Source organism: Colletotrichum costaricense (assembly GCF_030867565.1).
Source record: "Colletotrichum costaricense strain IMI 309622 chromosome Unknown Scaffold_8.1, whole genome shotgun sequence".
In the NCBI taxonomy this organism is placed as follows: domain Eukaryota; kingdom Fungi; phylum Ascomycota; class Sordariomycetes; order Glomerellales; family Glomerellaceae; genus Colletotrichum; species Colletotrichum costaricense.
The window spans coordinates 1,627,860-1,643,374 of record NW_026848237.1 but is presented as its reverse complement, the minus strand read 5'-3'; the positions used below and the strand labels follow the sequence as shown (position 1 = coordinate 1,643,374).

Genomic DNA, 15,515 nt, shown 5'->3' with positions numbered 1-15,515 from the left:
GACATGGTTTCAAGCCTGTGCCGTCGAGTCCGAGCTTTCGAACCACAGCACTCACACAAGTTCCCCTACCAGGACCTGGGTCGATGCCGTGGCAGGGGGTTGATGGGCAAACACCAACTATACCCACTGTCCACTATGGTATGGATCTGCTGCTGCCGCTGCCAAAACAAACCATCAAAAGTGCTTGGTGGTTTGTGCTTTTCTGGTGAAGCAACGACACAGCGTCCAACCGTCTCGGTGCGACGTTTGGGGGCCTGTGTTCTGCCTTGTGTTATTTCTCCGACTCGCGTGTCCATCGATCCCTTGAGGTTATCCCCTGTCTGTAGCCAAAGTCCCTGCCGAGTCTGAGAAACAGTCCATGATCCCATTCTCGTCTCCGGAGGCTGACAATGTGCCCCTCGGCTGTGTCCCGATACACTTCAGACGACTGCCGGAGCCAACCGAATGTCAAATCATGAAGGCGAATCGGGCAGATCTTGGGACTAAGGTTTGAGGTCGTTGCTATTATGTCACATCTGCTGGGCATCTCCGCCCGGAGCACTGTGGCCAAGGGCTTGGAGATGAGCGTGAAAGAGTTTTAGAGATGAAGGTCCGAGAAGGGAAGAGAAAGAAAAAAAAGTGCCACGATCGTTTCCCCGCTCTACTTCGGCGTCCAGCTTCACCTCGGTGGGTTCGCTAGCGTAGCTTGCCTTTTTGCTTGGTATCCGTAGTGTAGGCGGGTGCATCGAGTAGCAGCGAGTCAGAGTGAGAGGTCGGTGGAGAAGACTAATTCAAAGACAAAAAAACGTTAATTCGATCCCTCTTCCCCAGCAAGAACAAGACGTGATGCTTTGGAGCGCCGTCTCAAGTAGAATGAATCTCCTTGGGGGATCTCTGTCTCCCGAGGTCTCGTCGCATTTCCTCCGAAGCCTTCTCAGAATGCCCCCCCCCCCCCCCAATGTCTGCTCCGCCGCGCTGGGGTTGAGCGCGGGTCGCTTCTACCCAGGGCTTCCATCTCTTGCTCTTGTCTCTTGTCGTTGTTTGAACATGCCTCTACCAATCTGCAAGGGGCCAGGAGATCGGAGTTGCAGGGCGTCTTTCTGGTTCTGGTTGGCTGAAACAGCAGTTTCTCGTGTCCATTTTTGGCGTGCGCTGCTAGGGTATCTGACCCATGCTCTGCTTTTCCAGCCCTGGAATGAGAAACATGAACGGGGGGCTCGTCATAAGCAACTTTCCCGAATTGTCAACGAGATCTCAGATAGCCATCACAAACCACGAGGCACCTGGTGTCACCGCTTAGCGCAACCAGCAACATACCGTCAACCTGTCTGTGCCGGCTCTCGGGGACGTGACGCTTACTGCGTATGTCGTGGCGGTGGCTGTTCTCAACGCCGTCCAGCAAGTCAGCTTCCACACAGGCCGATGAGTGCGCGCGCGTGTCAAGGGTCGCCCGTCTCTGGCCGGGCCCGTGTGAGGTCCGCTTCTTTGTGCCTGACCGCCCCGTATGGCTCTCCTGTCAACCCTGTCAGACTGTCAGGGATGTCCTTTCATGACACAGAACACACCAGGACCAGCACACCAAACATTGATATGGAGTCAGTCATTTGTTGGCCAGCAGCGGTGTGAAGCAGCAGCGAGGTAATCTTCCGAAGAGACATCACGAGTGGGTTTGGCCTTGCTGGGCGGGATGTTGGAATCTTGGAGATGTGGGCGCTCTCTCTTAGGGTCCAAGGAACCGAGGTAAATGGAAGGCAGCTTGCCAGCTTCCAGTCGTTGAAGGCAGGTCGGAGAGCGGCCGCCGGACGTGACCTACCGACCGTCCGAAGTTACGATGCAGGAAATGCAGGAACAAGAAGCGTACAAAGCCTCAGAGGTCGGCGGTGCAGGAGAGTCGAAAGAAACCTGCATCATCTTGACATCAACATACGCTTCTCGGCCCGTCTGCGTAATCCGGTCCATACGGTGATGTGAGCGTCAGCGAGCCTCTGGCAACAAAAGCACCACATCATGGCACTTTTTTTTTTCCCTCCCCGCCACCGACCGAAGTTACTGTGTGTCTCAGTCGATTGGCTGGCGAAGAGTGACCAGCGGCCTGAGGCTCTGATATGGTGTCCTCCTCCCAATATCCATGCAGAAGCATGGTTGAGGGCATCTGGTTCTTGCCGTATTCGGCAAGGCGGGTTTCTATTCTTAAATAACCTTCTTTCACGTTGTCTGCGAGATTTCGGCCAAATTCACACCGCGTGCTTTGGCTTTCGAGTGCATTGGAGAGACTTCTCGGGTACCGGGGCATTTCAGCTCTCAGGGTCCTCTGGGAGACGGCATTTGCTGATCTGGAGCCACATAATTATTTTTTTCTCTCCTCTGTCTTTTCCATATTCGGCAACATCAGCAATGTCATGCGTATGATGCGTCGGATGGGGCTGAGAGACGCAACGTTCCATAGTACGCTAGCTGTCTGCCGATGATGCATAGCATTGGGACAGGCGGCACCTCACTCGTTAAGTCGCCGACAGGCAGCGATTTAGGGCACGCCGTTCGCTCCGTCTCCGGTAGACTTGTTGGTGATCGACATCCGCCGCCATGTTTGATTTGGGCGCAAAGACGATCCCGCGCTCGGGACGTGTCAAGGTCTCAACTAGAGAGTCCTCCAAGGAGCCATGTTGGGTTCGAAATCGGCCCTGCAGATGGCGGACTTGACATGCCCCCACTGCCGCCGTCACGTCGAGATAGTGGGAAATTTCAGACAGCGCGCGGGCACAGCGCGGGCTGATCGCAGTATGATGGTGGAAACATTGCGGCCGCCAGCTACCATTGGCTCTTTGACCGACAGGGCAAAGGGAAACCCTGTGCGCATCACCGACCCGCATATGTGAGTTGGACGTTGTGCGAGCCGCGACGGCCGAGCGCGGTGAGTAGACGCATGGGGTGTCCCGGAAGCCTCAAGGCTAGGGAAAGAGATCTGCCTCTCCAACACGCTGTTCGTGCCACGGCGCCCACAGAAAGTGGTGTTTTTGTAATCCCGTCCTCCCCACACACTGCTGCCCGCTGTATTTCTGTAGCTTCTGAAAATCCACAAGCCCGGCAGCCCGGTGAGACCGTGAGCCTCCCTCAAGATCTGTGGATAGCCAGTCCAGCTGCGAAGTCGCCACGGAACTAGCGGAGTCTCGGGGCTAGCTTTCCTCCCATCCCGACCCGCCATGTTTGTCAAGCGCTACCTTGGCAGAAGCCACACAGAGATATCAGGATGCGTGCTGGTAGCAGAAGACGCTGCAAACCAAGCGAGGCTTGCCAACCATGTTTTCGATGGATAGGAGGCGGTGAGAAGGGCAAAATGTCGAGCTAGTACCACACTGCAGAGTGCAGTTGCCGTCCGATCAGTGGGTTGGTCGGTGGACGCACACTAATCAGCCACAGACGCAGAGCCAGAGGTACCTAGAAAGATGCAGCGATGCAGAGATGCAGAGATTCAAGAGTTGGACGCATGCAAGCGATGCCAATCAGCAGAGTGGATGGCGGTGATTTGTTTATATGGCGCATGACCTCAATTATCCTGGGCCTTCATTCGACAATGGGCTTGGCCAGGGTCTCCAAGCTTTGCTCCGCGTCGAGAACTCTTCGGTGCGGAGAAGATGCGACTCTGCCATGGACTTTTGCTGATGAAGGTAGTTTATCCGCTGCGAGTCCGAGCCGGGGACAGGGCATGGGCGGCTGGGTGAGCATAACAGCCCTAGGCTCGGGGGTTCAAACGGGCAGCTATGCTGCCAGATGTCAATCTATGGCATATCGTCGGCCGAGTGACTAGCAGATTTTCCTTTGCCAATGCTTCTCCTTGCCGGCCGGGTCCTAGGTCTTCAAGGGGGCCGTTACTGTCCACCAGGGGAGGGGGCTTGGAGTCGAGAATAATGATGACTGATCAGAGCGTGGGACGTCGATTCGATGGGGGGTTGGACTCTTGGAGAATTTGCAAGCCCAACTTCCAAGACAATGGTGTATCCGGTCTCCGTCCGTACTCTGTAGACGAAAGCGTACGGACAGATGGTACGTACTCTTCATCGGCGGCGAGGCGAGGGGTATCATATCATATGGATATGGGTAATTCGCTCATACTGATCCGCCCGTCTCCGTCGTGGGTTCACCGTTCGTGGGCGGCAGCGGTCATTCTCGTTTATTATCGTTAATTGCTGTAAAATTGTTGGCATTTCTCTTGGGCTTCTGGAAAATGCGCAGGGCCGTCCTTCCCCACCATGCCTCGAGCGGCACACCGGGCACAATCGGCAGGGGAAGTGTCGGAGTTCCACCGCTTAGCGGAGCAGAAAGGAACGTCGAAGGGAGGCCAATGACTGGGGGGGCGTAGCAGCACCATGAATGGCCGACTCTCATACCAGATAGGGTTTAGCCAGGTGGGAAGGGTGTGGGCAAAGAAGCTTGGTGATTATGATGGATTCATGGCCAGACGTGGTTGGCCGGCTGTCGACAGAGCTGGGAATACTGTCTCGACTGTCAGTGACGGGAGGTACAGTACGAAGACAAAGTAGTACTCTGCTATGTATCCATATGTCTGCAGTCTGTATCCGCGGGGATACAGCGAAACAATGAGCCTAACCGACGGCAGACCTTGTCTTGAAGGCGGATGATGTGCATGTTGACAGGATCATGTCCGTCTGCGCGGTGCCAGTCTCCAGACGGGCCACTTTGGTGCGGTCTTGTGGATTTTACCGCCTCAACATTTGTGATTTCCCTGGAGAAGTGAAGTGAAGCGAGAGGTTGTCGTCTCATGTCATCGATCCAGCCGCTAGCGTGGGCTCGATTAGAGTAAAGTGAAGCCGAGAAATGCAAAAGTTCATGACCCGAGGCATCCAGGATGGTGAAGGGAGAGTCCCTACCCCTACGCATTAGAGAGAAAGAGAACGTCGAGTAGTGAGAGGGCCAAACCACGTTCAGAGTAGGTTAGGTAAGAACTGCTTGGAACATGGCCCCATGATGACGTCTTTGCTCTTTCCTCTGGGCTGAAGTTTCTTAAATCGACAAGCACTTTTGAGTCTTGGACTTTGGAGGACCGAGGAACCAGTGGAGGGCTCCTGTTGCCGGTGGACGCTAGCAGCTACCTTAGCCATCAGGGGGGAAGACACAGCTGTACTGTCTCGATTGATCGTTGCGCCGAAGTCTTGGCATTACCCGTCGCGCGGCGTGGCTTCCCGACTTTGTGAGGGGAATTTCAAGGTAACGTATCTCGGCTAGCACGCTGTACCAAAAGGTTCAATTGTTCCCTCTCGCCTTCCAAACCAAAGTAGCTGAACTCCATAGCAAGTACCTAGGTAGTGAGGAATTGGGAAGGTGGAAGGCACTCCCGCTTCTGCTGTTGCTTCCTCCTTCCATACATACGGTAAACAATGCTAAGGGAAGCGCGGCCAGATCGAACTCCAGACAGAAGGTACAAGCCACCTCATGGAAGGTACGAAGTACGGAGTACTTTTCGAGGTACTTTTACGGATACTGATACTGATGAAAGGCAAGGGCAGTGGAAGCGATGGGTCAGACACTGCAAGGTACCTTCTATGGCTGAACAAGGTTAGTTCCGCCGTTCCCCAGCGCAAGGAGCCGATTTGCCGAGCCCATCTTGCCCCGGTGGCTACTTTTTTATTTTATTTTTTTCCATCGCTCTTCTTCGAATTAAAGCTGTGGAAACCTCACAGACTTTTTTGTGGTACCGCTGGTGGTCAGGGAGAGGGGTCTTGAGAAAGGAATCTTCCATGCTTGCATTCTTGGAAGCGAGGAAGGGAAGAGGATGAGGACCAAGAAAGACTGGAAAAAAAAAAAAAAAAAAAAAAAAAAAAAAAAGGCAGGAAGCGGATGGCAGGTGCCAGATGATTGGCCTTTCCCCCGATACCCCCGGTCAGATGGTTGCCTTGCATCTGGCTATATTTAGAAATACCCAGGTTGCCTGATCGGGAAACACTAGCCAGTAGTAGCCGGTCAGTAATGGAGCCGGGGGCAGGAACAGGTGAGTGTTGTGTGCACCCACCCAGCACCTACCTCTACAGTCTACTGCATAGTACATCGAGTCTCACCACAGGCCTTGCGGCCCTTGCCTACCTCGGGTTGGTGTCAAACGAAATCTGCGCTTTGCCTTGTTAATCTAGCGCTCTTCAGTTCTTTTTTGACCTCCACTGTCCACCGCAGCAACTGGTCACTCGACTGCAAGTCTCCAACAATACCTACCTACCTACCTCACCTTACCTAGGTATGTACGGATACCGATACAGTAACAACAACCCTTGAGCTGCAGCAAGACCAACTGTACCCTCGTCTGGGACAGGGCAGGAAGAAGCGAGCAACAATGGCCCTAATGCTTCCTTCATCTGCCTCTTCCCTGAAAGTTGGCACGAACCGATACACTAGGTAGTAATCTACTACACACATACGGTTACCTCACGGACAGTTTGTCCATCCATCTCTACCCGACTCCTGGGCCCGTCCCTCGCAGGCAGGCTCGCACTCAAGAGTTCCCACACTTACCAACGGATACCTTACCTACCTTATACACACCGAGCGAGCATCACCGCCATGGGCCTAACCTGACCTGACCATGTTCACACTGCGGATACTAGCCCAAAGCTGCTTGCTACACCATGCAGAGAAGCAGCACTACCTCACCGGCCATGGCCCGTCGTCTACGCAGTATGGGCCCTGGAAGTTGGACCCGACGTCCGACTTTTCTCGTGCCGTGCCCACCCCTCAACTCTCTCCACTATCCTAACAGACGCCATATCCATGAGCCAACGAAATCGCCTCTTCGCTCTACTCTGGAGCCCAAGTTCCAACCCCCGGCCGCCGTTGCCAAGCCCCGGCCTTGTGACAACCTCTGGCCCTCATCCTAGCAAGCTCTTCGGAGGTCATCGCCGTCTCAACCCACGCATTCGACCTTGGCTCCGCTCTCCGCGAGCCCGGTGTCTCTTGCTCGACTCTCACCGTGGGCCGCTAGTCCTTCCCGAGGCACAGTCACGCAATCCTGATTCTTATGCCTGTTCCCCAGCCATATCTCATACTTGAAAACCTTCCGTTGCTTGGGTGAACACTGGATACTTGCATGCCACTTGAATGCTGCAAGACCAAGGCTAAGAAAGCCACTCCAAGACGATTCGTAGAGGATTTCCACCACTGACCTGTGACCAGGGCTCTGACAGTTCACAGCATGACAAGCGCTGCGAGCTAAGAAGGACCGGTCGCTGGCCTCGTGGAACGAATCATGGCCGCCGGGACGGCTTGACCATCCTCTTGGCTCCTAATTCGCCTTGGCTTTTGTTTCCCAAAGCCAAACGTCTGGCGCTTCCGCGGTCGACAATGATACGGTCGAACCTGATTGACGCTGTGTCTCTCTGACTCGGCCCATGCTCATTATCGACACTTTACTCGGCGCAGCTAGCTCAACACGCCAACTTTCTTCGCTATCCACTGGCTCCAGGCACATGGATTACCGCAAAACAAGCGCACCCCGCGGCCGTCGAACGCCATTTCTTTGCCTCGGTCTGTGGCTGAACGCAACTTAGTCCCCAACGGGTCTGAGTTGGATCCGCCCTGCCAGCCGTCAGTCACCTTGTTGCCTCCACGTGCTCGATAACACAGCTTGGGCTTCCCTGTGCGCGTATCTGTTGGCTGCTTGGCCTGATGGTTGTCAGGTTCGCTCTGTCCCTGGCTTCAGGGGGGGTGCCGCCCTTGTATAGGTTCCATGATCTTCGACGCGTGCAAGGGGGAAAAGTTCCTGATGTTTTGTCGAACGACATATCCATCTGCTGCACCTCAAGCATTTGTCACAACATCCGCCATCCGTCAATCTCCCCCTCACTGGAGTCCCCCTTTTCCTGGCTTGTCTCCTTCCCTTTGGTCACTGCGTCCCGGCCGGGACGCTTCACCCGATCTCTCGACGGCTTCTTGCACCCAAGACCATAGATCATCAAGCAACGTTGTACGGCCTCTGCTGTGCTGCGAAAGCCACAGCACGGCCGGCCCAATACCGGCCAGCGCCTTCTTCAGCACATGCGCAGCTTCTGAGCGCAAGACGTCCACCGCTCCGTTAGTCTACCACCTTGCGGTGTACCAACTCTACACACTAGCATCCACAACTGCAACTTCTGCATGCCCCAAGCCCGAGATTGGCGAGATCATCGCTCGCCATGATGGCGCTGCGTGGGTTTCCGCTTTCTGGCAGGAAATGAAGTAAAGTGTGAGACGTTCATGCCCCGATCCTTGGGACGCAGTTCTGTGTCTCCGATAGAGTGCGGATCATCCCATCACCTCCCCTCTCTGGATAGGAAGCCGTGTGCTTCGGTGACATGTCGTTGATCAACAACGAGATCGCGATCTCTCAGCTTTCTACAATATGCTGCGACATGTGAGAGTACCTTCACCAGTTTGATTAAGACTATGTCGGATGATGGAACCCCGTCGATAATGTCTAGCAACTGTCCTGCCGTGTTAGTCCCTCCGAGGGCATTGTACAAAGATTCCCAATGAACCATCTTCTCGGACAGTTGCCAGTGATAGTCAAGCCCTACGCCCTGGCCCGAGAAATCTCTCAAGACCCTCATCAAGGGCTTGATGCAGTTAAACTTCCGTCACCAGGGTCCAACCATTTGCCACCTTGGGGCTTCTGCCGTTCTCCAACCCGCAAGCTAGTGTTTGATAGGCATACGGATCACCCGGTGAGAATCCGGAGTGGCGTGGAAGTCTCTTTCATTCGATCCCGTTGTCGTTCAGAAGAAGTGCAGTGTGAGAGAGGGAGACGGCAAATCAACTCCAGATGATGATGCATTAGAGTGATATGCAGACATGACTTCCTAGCGTCGGGAAATGGCCCTAGGACAGTTGGCCCGGGTTGATGGCAACCTTGTTAGTAGCCTCGCGGAACTGCCCCCCTTCTAAAAGTGACCAATCTGTTTTCGAAATGGAGGTTAGTTGGTTGGCTGGTTGGGTGCTGGTGGTGGATTGCCTAGGTTGCCATTGCGGGATGGCATGACTTGGTCGTCATATCAAGAGCGTTTGGCGCACCAAGAGCACGCAACTAACGGATTCCTTTGAGGGTTGCTGCCCCAAAACGTTTGACGCTGGGCTACGGTGTGGCGCGTTACTAACGCCCTCCTCTTGTCATCCGCACCACTCACGTTGGCTGACACGCGCCACAAGGTTTCTGGAAAGTCTGAAAGTCTGCCAGACTATCGGACATGATAAACTTTGTTTTCTGAGACGGGTGTGCGCGGCGTGCGTCTCTCTACACTACAGTAGGTCATCTCTTCGTTCCGTCCCTCGCCAAATCGTCCCAATTGTGGCTAACGTGATGTGCTAGACCAGCGAATGTCGTTGCGATCGTCAACCAGACGCGGGGCGCATTTACACTTTGTCCGCGAGTCAGGTTCCCTTATCCGGAGTTCATTCCATGGAAGCTTTTGAGGCACTTTTTGGTTCCTTTTCTTCTTGGTTTTAGCTTGACAGCTTTGTGTGGTACCGAACACCACGCTCGCAGCTAGTCTAGGCAACCGGGAATCTGGTATCCGCGATGAGCCGGCATTACCCAGACACGTCAAACTTTCGGAATATTTGAATGTTGATGGATCATGGAGTGGGTGTGTGTGAGGCTTGGCCTGGATCCCGATTCCCGAAACCGGCGCATCCCGTGCCTACCTACACCACTGCCATGGACTCAGGGGAGGGGAGGCGGCAACGGCGATCAACCTAGCTGGGGGCGGATGTTGAAGGCATCACGGACATGGAGGAGTACGGTGGTGGTCGTCTGGTGCACCGTACGCCCAAACAGCGCCCCCTTTTTCCCCAACTTTTCTCGATGAGACGAGACATCGGATCAAGCTGAAAAGGACAGTCTCGGCGGCGGCCTCCTCCTACCGCGGATCTAGGCATCTACTTCGGCACTTACGGCACCGAAAAGGAGACCGTTGAATCTGATGAATGATTTAGCGCAGACATAGCCTCTCACTGTGAAAAAGGACGCATGGCGGCGGTGCGGCGTCACACACACACATACTTCACACTCACACGCCTGCGCGCTCACTCACTTACTCACTCACGCTACATCTTCACCATAGGTCCCCCATTCCCGAAACTGAATCGACGTCAAACTCTATAAAATTAGTCCTGCCCTCGCCAAGTGGTAACCTTTGGATGGGTGGCGGGAGGCGGTAAAATGAGACAGCAAAGGAAGCGAGTTAGACGCGAGGCGCTGACAAGCTTCGGCCGACAAGCGTCTCTCTGGTGACTGGCGTGTGGACGGACGGAATTCCGCAGACCACCTGATATGCTAGCTAGGCCTCATGGATCACTCACTCATCTCGTTAAGGGATGGGGAAATCGAACCATGATGGCGATTTTGGGATGTACCGGGTATTACGGTAATTCTGAACCTCTTTGACGTCGGGGGGGCAAGATGATTGCACGGGGAAAGCGTCAAAGTCTAAAGAGAAGGCCAGCTTCCTCACGTTCAGTCAAGTCAGGAAAACGAAAAGCTCAGACCGTCTTCAAGGAATATTGGTCCCTACTCAGCGCCCGCTCTCCCGCTTCTTGGCAACGCGCGAAGGACGCAGAGGAGGGAACCAAATCTTAACGGTTTCGTGGACGCGCGCCTTGTTTCGATGGGACGACGTAGGTATGAAGTCGAAAAAGGCCCCTGGGGGGGGGGGGGGGCCTGGAGGTGGGAGCCGACGCGGCGAGCCTCAAGGCCCCAAAAGCGCCCCCCTTCCGGGGGCGGGATCATGGATGGCCGATGGATGACCCGACAGGATGTGTGTGTATGTGTGATTCACGGGTTGTTTCTGCGCCAGTCATTTTGGCATCTCCGCTAGACGCCGCCTTGTGGCCTTCCTGGCTGGCAGCGCTAGGCTTTTGGTGGCTTTTCGTTGGCGGGATTAGCAGCGCATTGAGGAAGAAAGACTTTTGAGAGAGGGAGAGAGAGATAGAGAACGAGCAGGAAAAAAAAGAGGGCTGAGAAGAGCTCGTCGAAATTGGGATCTGCGTGTGCGACGTTGAGCAGGCAATATGAATCGCATTTTCTCTGCTATCTATCTTTCTATTCTCGCGTTTTCTTTGTTCGTGTTCTAATGGTTTTTCTCCCCGCGGCATGGGGTACGGAATGCCTAGCAGGTAAGGTAAGTAGCACGTATCCATAGGGTAGGTATTATTCTTAGAAGTCGGGGCTTATTTGGCGTGGGGAAAGAAAACAACCACCACCCTAGGGACAAAAGAGTCGAGAGAGTCGGACTCGCGCCGTTCGGTTCGTTTTTCTCTTCGCTTGTTTCCGGCAACCAGCTTACCCCCGTTTTGCGGGTTCGCTTTCGGATAGGTTCCGAGAAGGTTACCTCTGTCGCGGCCGTCGCACACCCTACCTTGGCCTGGCTTTTGCATTGATGCACGCATAATTGTCGGAAACTTGCAGCAGATAATAAGCTCAAATCCCCGATGGCACAATTGGCTAGCGCGTCAGACTGTTAATCTGGAGGTTGGTGGTTCGAGCCCACCTCGGGGAGTTACAGCGGTTAAATTCCGCCTTCGCATTGAGTTATTTCTTTTTACAATTTTGGGCATGGGGCTCGATACCATCACCTTCTTGCCCGGTCGTTCATGGTGAATGAATGAAGAAATGAAATCGCCTCTGTCTTTGTCAAAGTCGATAGTAGTGGTTAGGCTGTAGTGTTTGCCGCAGCAACATTGCAACGAGACTCAGCGATTCGGGTATGTTGTCCTTGGGGTCAGGACAATACCCTCATTGTCCGTGGACTCAGCTTCGAAAATAAACCGTTCTCTTGAATTCGAGCGCTCCATCCATATGGCTGCTATTCTTGTTCTATCTTTCACGTCATAGAGTTGAATGAGCGGTGAAGCTGGCCACTCATAGTAGATGGAAGCCGCACCACGATTAGTGGTTGTTGCGGAAGATATTGAGCTGCAACTACCTCATACCTTTCTCCTTTCGCGGAGTCAGGCACGCGTATTCGTAAATGTAAACTTCAAAGTTGTCTCTGACTGGTCGCTTTTTTCATGTCATGAGAAGAATCTCATATTTCATAGCCGCGTTTTAACAGGCTGCCTTTTCCAAATTGACTCAATGACATGACGAAACTTTTATATTTGTGACAGCCCATTGTAAAAAACTATTGGCCTTGCGCGACACGTATCAGCATGCGATATATGTTAAGAGACAAATTACACCTGTAGCTTCACAAGCACCTTTGAACTGTAACAGATAGCCTCGTCCTCACCCCTGAGGGCTATGTCTTAAGTGATGAGATACAGCAACCCTAGTGATGAAGCCCAGTTCACTGAATCGAATGAGTCGAATGAGCCTACGAGAACCCTCTTCATGACGAAAATAAGATCTTGATGCGGCAGATCAAATACTGCCATTGGCGGACTAATGCTCGAAAAGCAGAACTAAAAGGCCATGGCCCGTATCATCCTGTCTACTACCAACTACCCGAACCAATGATGGTGCCCAGCTCGTTCTCATCTACACATATAAAGAGGGTCCCAGTGACTGAGGTATCGCCAGTTGTCGCCCTGAGTTCGTCCTCCAGTAGAGTATCTAGAGACTGATGACAACACAAGCGGACTACTCTTGCTCAAATTTCTGCGTCATCAGCCTTCAGAGGCTTCCTTCCGTAAATAGACCAGCTATCAAACATCAGCACGAAAGCTTCCAAGGCAAGGGGATTGAGCTTCACTCACACGTTGAAGTAAGCATGGATCGTTCTATCCGACAAGTCCCTCCGCGCCTCCATGATATGCACGAGGGCCTCCTCCCTCGTCCAGTTGTGCGCTCGCGTCAGGGGCGCCATCAGGAATCCCTCCCAGGCGAGCGAGACGTGCTCGTAACTCCACGCGCCGAGGTCCTTGTAGTGAGAGTTCTTGGGCCAGGTGTTTGTGGGCCACTTGTACTTGAGAATGTGAACGTCCTCGAAGCCGACCTCTTCCATGAAGTCCTTGAGGCGTCTCGTGTCCTCGAATGGGCGGCCAAAAATCTCGGCGGCCGATTCCCAAAGGCGTACGCTCTTCATGAGCGCCGAGTCGTCTTTGAGCGTGCCGTCGTCCGACAAGGGGACAATATTACCCTCGTTTGCCTCTAGATATCCTCCGGGGTTCAAGTTGCTGTTTTGAAAACAAATGCGTCAGGGTAGACACTCTATTAGATGTGATATGGGGACCCACTCATAACACTGCTTGAAGAGCTTCTTCCAGTTGGAAATACTCCACGTCATCATTCGACTATGGATGTAATCGAAACGATCCGAAAAGATCCAAGGTTCTTCGACATCGTCGATTTCGAAGCGGACGTTGGGCGGAACACTTTTCCCTGCAGTCAGCCTGTGATATTTCTCTTGATCAACTCGGCGCTTCTTGAAGGGGGGCAAACACACAAATCTGGCTGCGCGGCAGAAAGGTCGACACCGAGAATCTACGCCGTAATCAGTGAGGAGTCAACGCCATGGCCGTCCTATGCCTTGTTGTCCTTACCTCAGCTTCGGGATGCTCCTCGCCAAAGTCGATGGCCCAGATGCCGCTGCCCGTCCCAATGTCTAGGACCCGTCCGACCTTGGCTCCCGGATCGGTGGGTGGAGCGTTTCCCAGCCGACCTCGGAAAGTACGGACGAATAAGTTGTGTTGAACATCTGGCCAGCGGCCTTGTCAGTATCATGAGTTCCTGAAGAAAGAGGTTGGAGAGTACATACCAAGCCGCTCATTTTCTCTTTCGTCATTCGGGATCCAGTATTCTAGGCTGGTTAGATTGCGCTGCATGCTATCGTTATTGGCTGAGATATGGACTTACTGCCGTCCTTGTATTTGTGATACGTCCTTCCATTCTCGGTTCTATAATCGAGGATGGAGCTGCTCAGACTCGTTGTCGAGGAAGCTATACTCTTTTCTCATGGTGAGCTCTCCAAACTAATGACCCAAAATTGGGGACATGGCAACAATTACTCACCTGGTGGACGGAAGAGTTGTCATCTGTGAACTAGAACAACAGTTGTGTCAGAGCGTGATGGCTATCATGTTTTGGTCGCATTACCTCCTCGGCCGCAATGACAACCCCGTGTTCGGTCTCAGTCTCGGGCTGAGGCTGAGCGGGGGGCTCGGGAGTCGGCACGCTGGCTGGCGTTTGGTTCGTGGCACTCATCGTATGATACCTTTTGCGGTTGATTTGCTCGCGCAAGATGGTATTGTAGTATGAAAATTAACACTACGATATGACTGAAGCATTTCAGTTCGACAAGTTTCGCCATTTTTATCGCTTTAGAATGTGCCATGTCCGTCTTGTTACCCCTCTCCTTGGCTGGTGACAATTATGCAGGTTTGCAACCAACAGACCACTTTCACGACAAGGGTCCGGCCGCGCGGAGACGTTACGTGCAGATGGGGAACAATCTGCGTGTTGGAAGGGGATATGAGTCCCGCGAGAGGCTTTCCAACGTTGGTAATATGACCGCGTCGTGACTGTTGGTTACTGGCAACCAACTGCTCTGTCGAAATACTAGTCCTCACTAGGAAGGAGCTTTGTTTGTGACGCGGCATGGTGATGCATCTTTTGCATTCAAAAATATAACTTCTTTGAGCTTGAATCCCGTTCCATATCAATTTGTTTCTTTGGGTCGCATGTTGCGAATTGATGCCCCCTCCAGGGCCCAACGTGTTTTGTTCTTGGCTCATCCAACACCTTCCATTAACCCGGATACGGGATGCTGGCAACAGGCTGTTATAGGCCTTGTCTCTCGTGTGATTGCTGCACTTCTGTTCAGCGATACACTGTTCATACATTTAATACGACGAGGTATCGGCATCCGTACCTATAAAGCGATCGAACTCTCAGTCTAGTACTGGGGCTCCGAGGTACGGTAGTGTTGTTGTGTGCCATGGGGAGAAATATTATGTCATGTACCTGTAAGGAAGTTCGGTAGTTTCTACTGTGCTTCTTTACGAGTGGCGACCTGCTAGTATCGTAGCTTGCTTGGTGAGATATGCCGAAGCCTTTTGCAGCCTGACGTTATTCAGACCATACCTCCCCTGTGTAGAAGCTAAGCTCTAAGGCTGAAGTATCAGAAAGCCAACGTGCCTTCGGGAATTGGCCATATTTAAACGGTTTCTTCGTCTCCAAGTCGGCTCCTTCGACTGGGTCGTCGATGTAAACACTCGCAGGGGCTAGGCTTTCCTTAACTTCATATCTTGTCTCTAGATTAACACAGACTTCCGCAGCTTCAAGGTTTTGTTACTAGGCTAGGTCTAGAGCAAGAGCAACTACTTTGCAGGAGATCGCCAAGCTTATGATTTGCAAGGAATACCAAGTTGAAGATTGCTAATTGGTTTCTTTGGCGTTGACGAGCCGCTTAAGGTTACTTAAGTCCTTTCGAAAGTAGATTTGACTCACACCACGTCACCACTGGAACTAGAACGCTGAAAGCTTGCCTAAAGACACACTGCATTGATTAGTCACTGCATTGATTAGTCCGTCTGATAGATCTTGTCGCTGATTACTTTCTGCA

The 15,515-nt window shown here is 53.0% G+C and overlaps 5 protein-coding genes across 5 annotated transcripts; 2 read left to right on the top strand and 3 right to left on the bottom strand.

The window, feature by feature from the left end:
* Window positions 1-102: 102 nt before the first annotated feature.
* Window positions 103-348, top strand: CCOS01_08584 (uncharacterized protein; the record flags this gene model as incomplete). Its single annotated transcript, XM_060456745.1, has 1 exon — window positions 103-348. One exon carries the CDS (start codon window positions 103-105, stop codon window positions 346-348), a length of 246 nt encoding a protein of 81 aa, XP_060313019.1.
* Window positions 349-1,134: 786 nt separating this feature from the next.
* Window positions 1,135-2,272, bottom strand: CCOS01_08583 (uncharacterized protein; the record flags this gene model as incomplete). Its single annotated transcript, XM_060456744.1, has 3 exons — window positions 1,135-1,169; window positions 1,297-1,492; window positions 2,021-2,272. The coding sequence occupies 3 exons, from the start codon at window positions 2,270-2,272 to the stop codon at window positions 1,135-1,137; spliced, it is 483 nt and encodes a 160-aa protein (XP_060313018.1).
* Window positions 2,273-2,759: 487 nt separating this feature from the next.
* On the top strand, window positions 2,760-8,200 carry CCOS01_08582 (uncharacterized protein; the record flags this gene model as incomplete). Its single annotated transcript, XM_060456743.1, has 2 exons — window positions 2,760-2,851; window positions 7,978-8,200. The coding sequence occupies 2 exons, from the start codon at window positions 2,760-2,762 to the stop codon at window positions 8,198-8,200; spliced, it is 315 nt and encodes a 104-aa protein (XP_060313017.1).
* A 2,322-nt stretch (window positions 8,201-10,522) lies between these two features.
* On the bottom strand, window positions 10,523-10,741 carry CCOS01_08581 (uncharacterized protein; the record flags this gene model as incomplete). Its single annotated transcript, XM_060456742.1, has 1 exon — window positions 10,523-10,741. One exon carries the CDS (start codon window positions 10,739-10,741, stop codon window positions 10,523-10,525), a length of 219 nt encoding a protein of 72 aa, XP_060313016.1.
* A 1,861-nt stretch (window positions 10,742-12,602) lies between these two features.
* Window positions 12,603-14,155, bottom strand: CCOS01_08580 (uncharacterized protein; the record flags this gene model as incomplete). The annotated part of the gene is made up of 9 exons (XM_060456741.1): window positions 12,603-12,654; window positions 12,709-13,128; window positions 13,189-13,326; window positions 13,398-13,435; window positions 13,495-13,649; window positions 13,710-13,751; window positions 13,808-13,898; window positions 13,964-13,993; window positions 14,048-14,155. The coding sequence occupies 9 exons, from the start codon at window positions 14,153-14,155 to the stop codon at window positions 12,603-12,605; spliced, it is 1,074 nt and encodes a 357-aa protein (XP_060313015.1).
* Window positions 14,156-15,515: the final 1,360 nt, after the last annotated feature.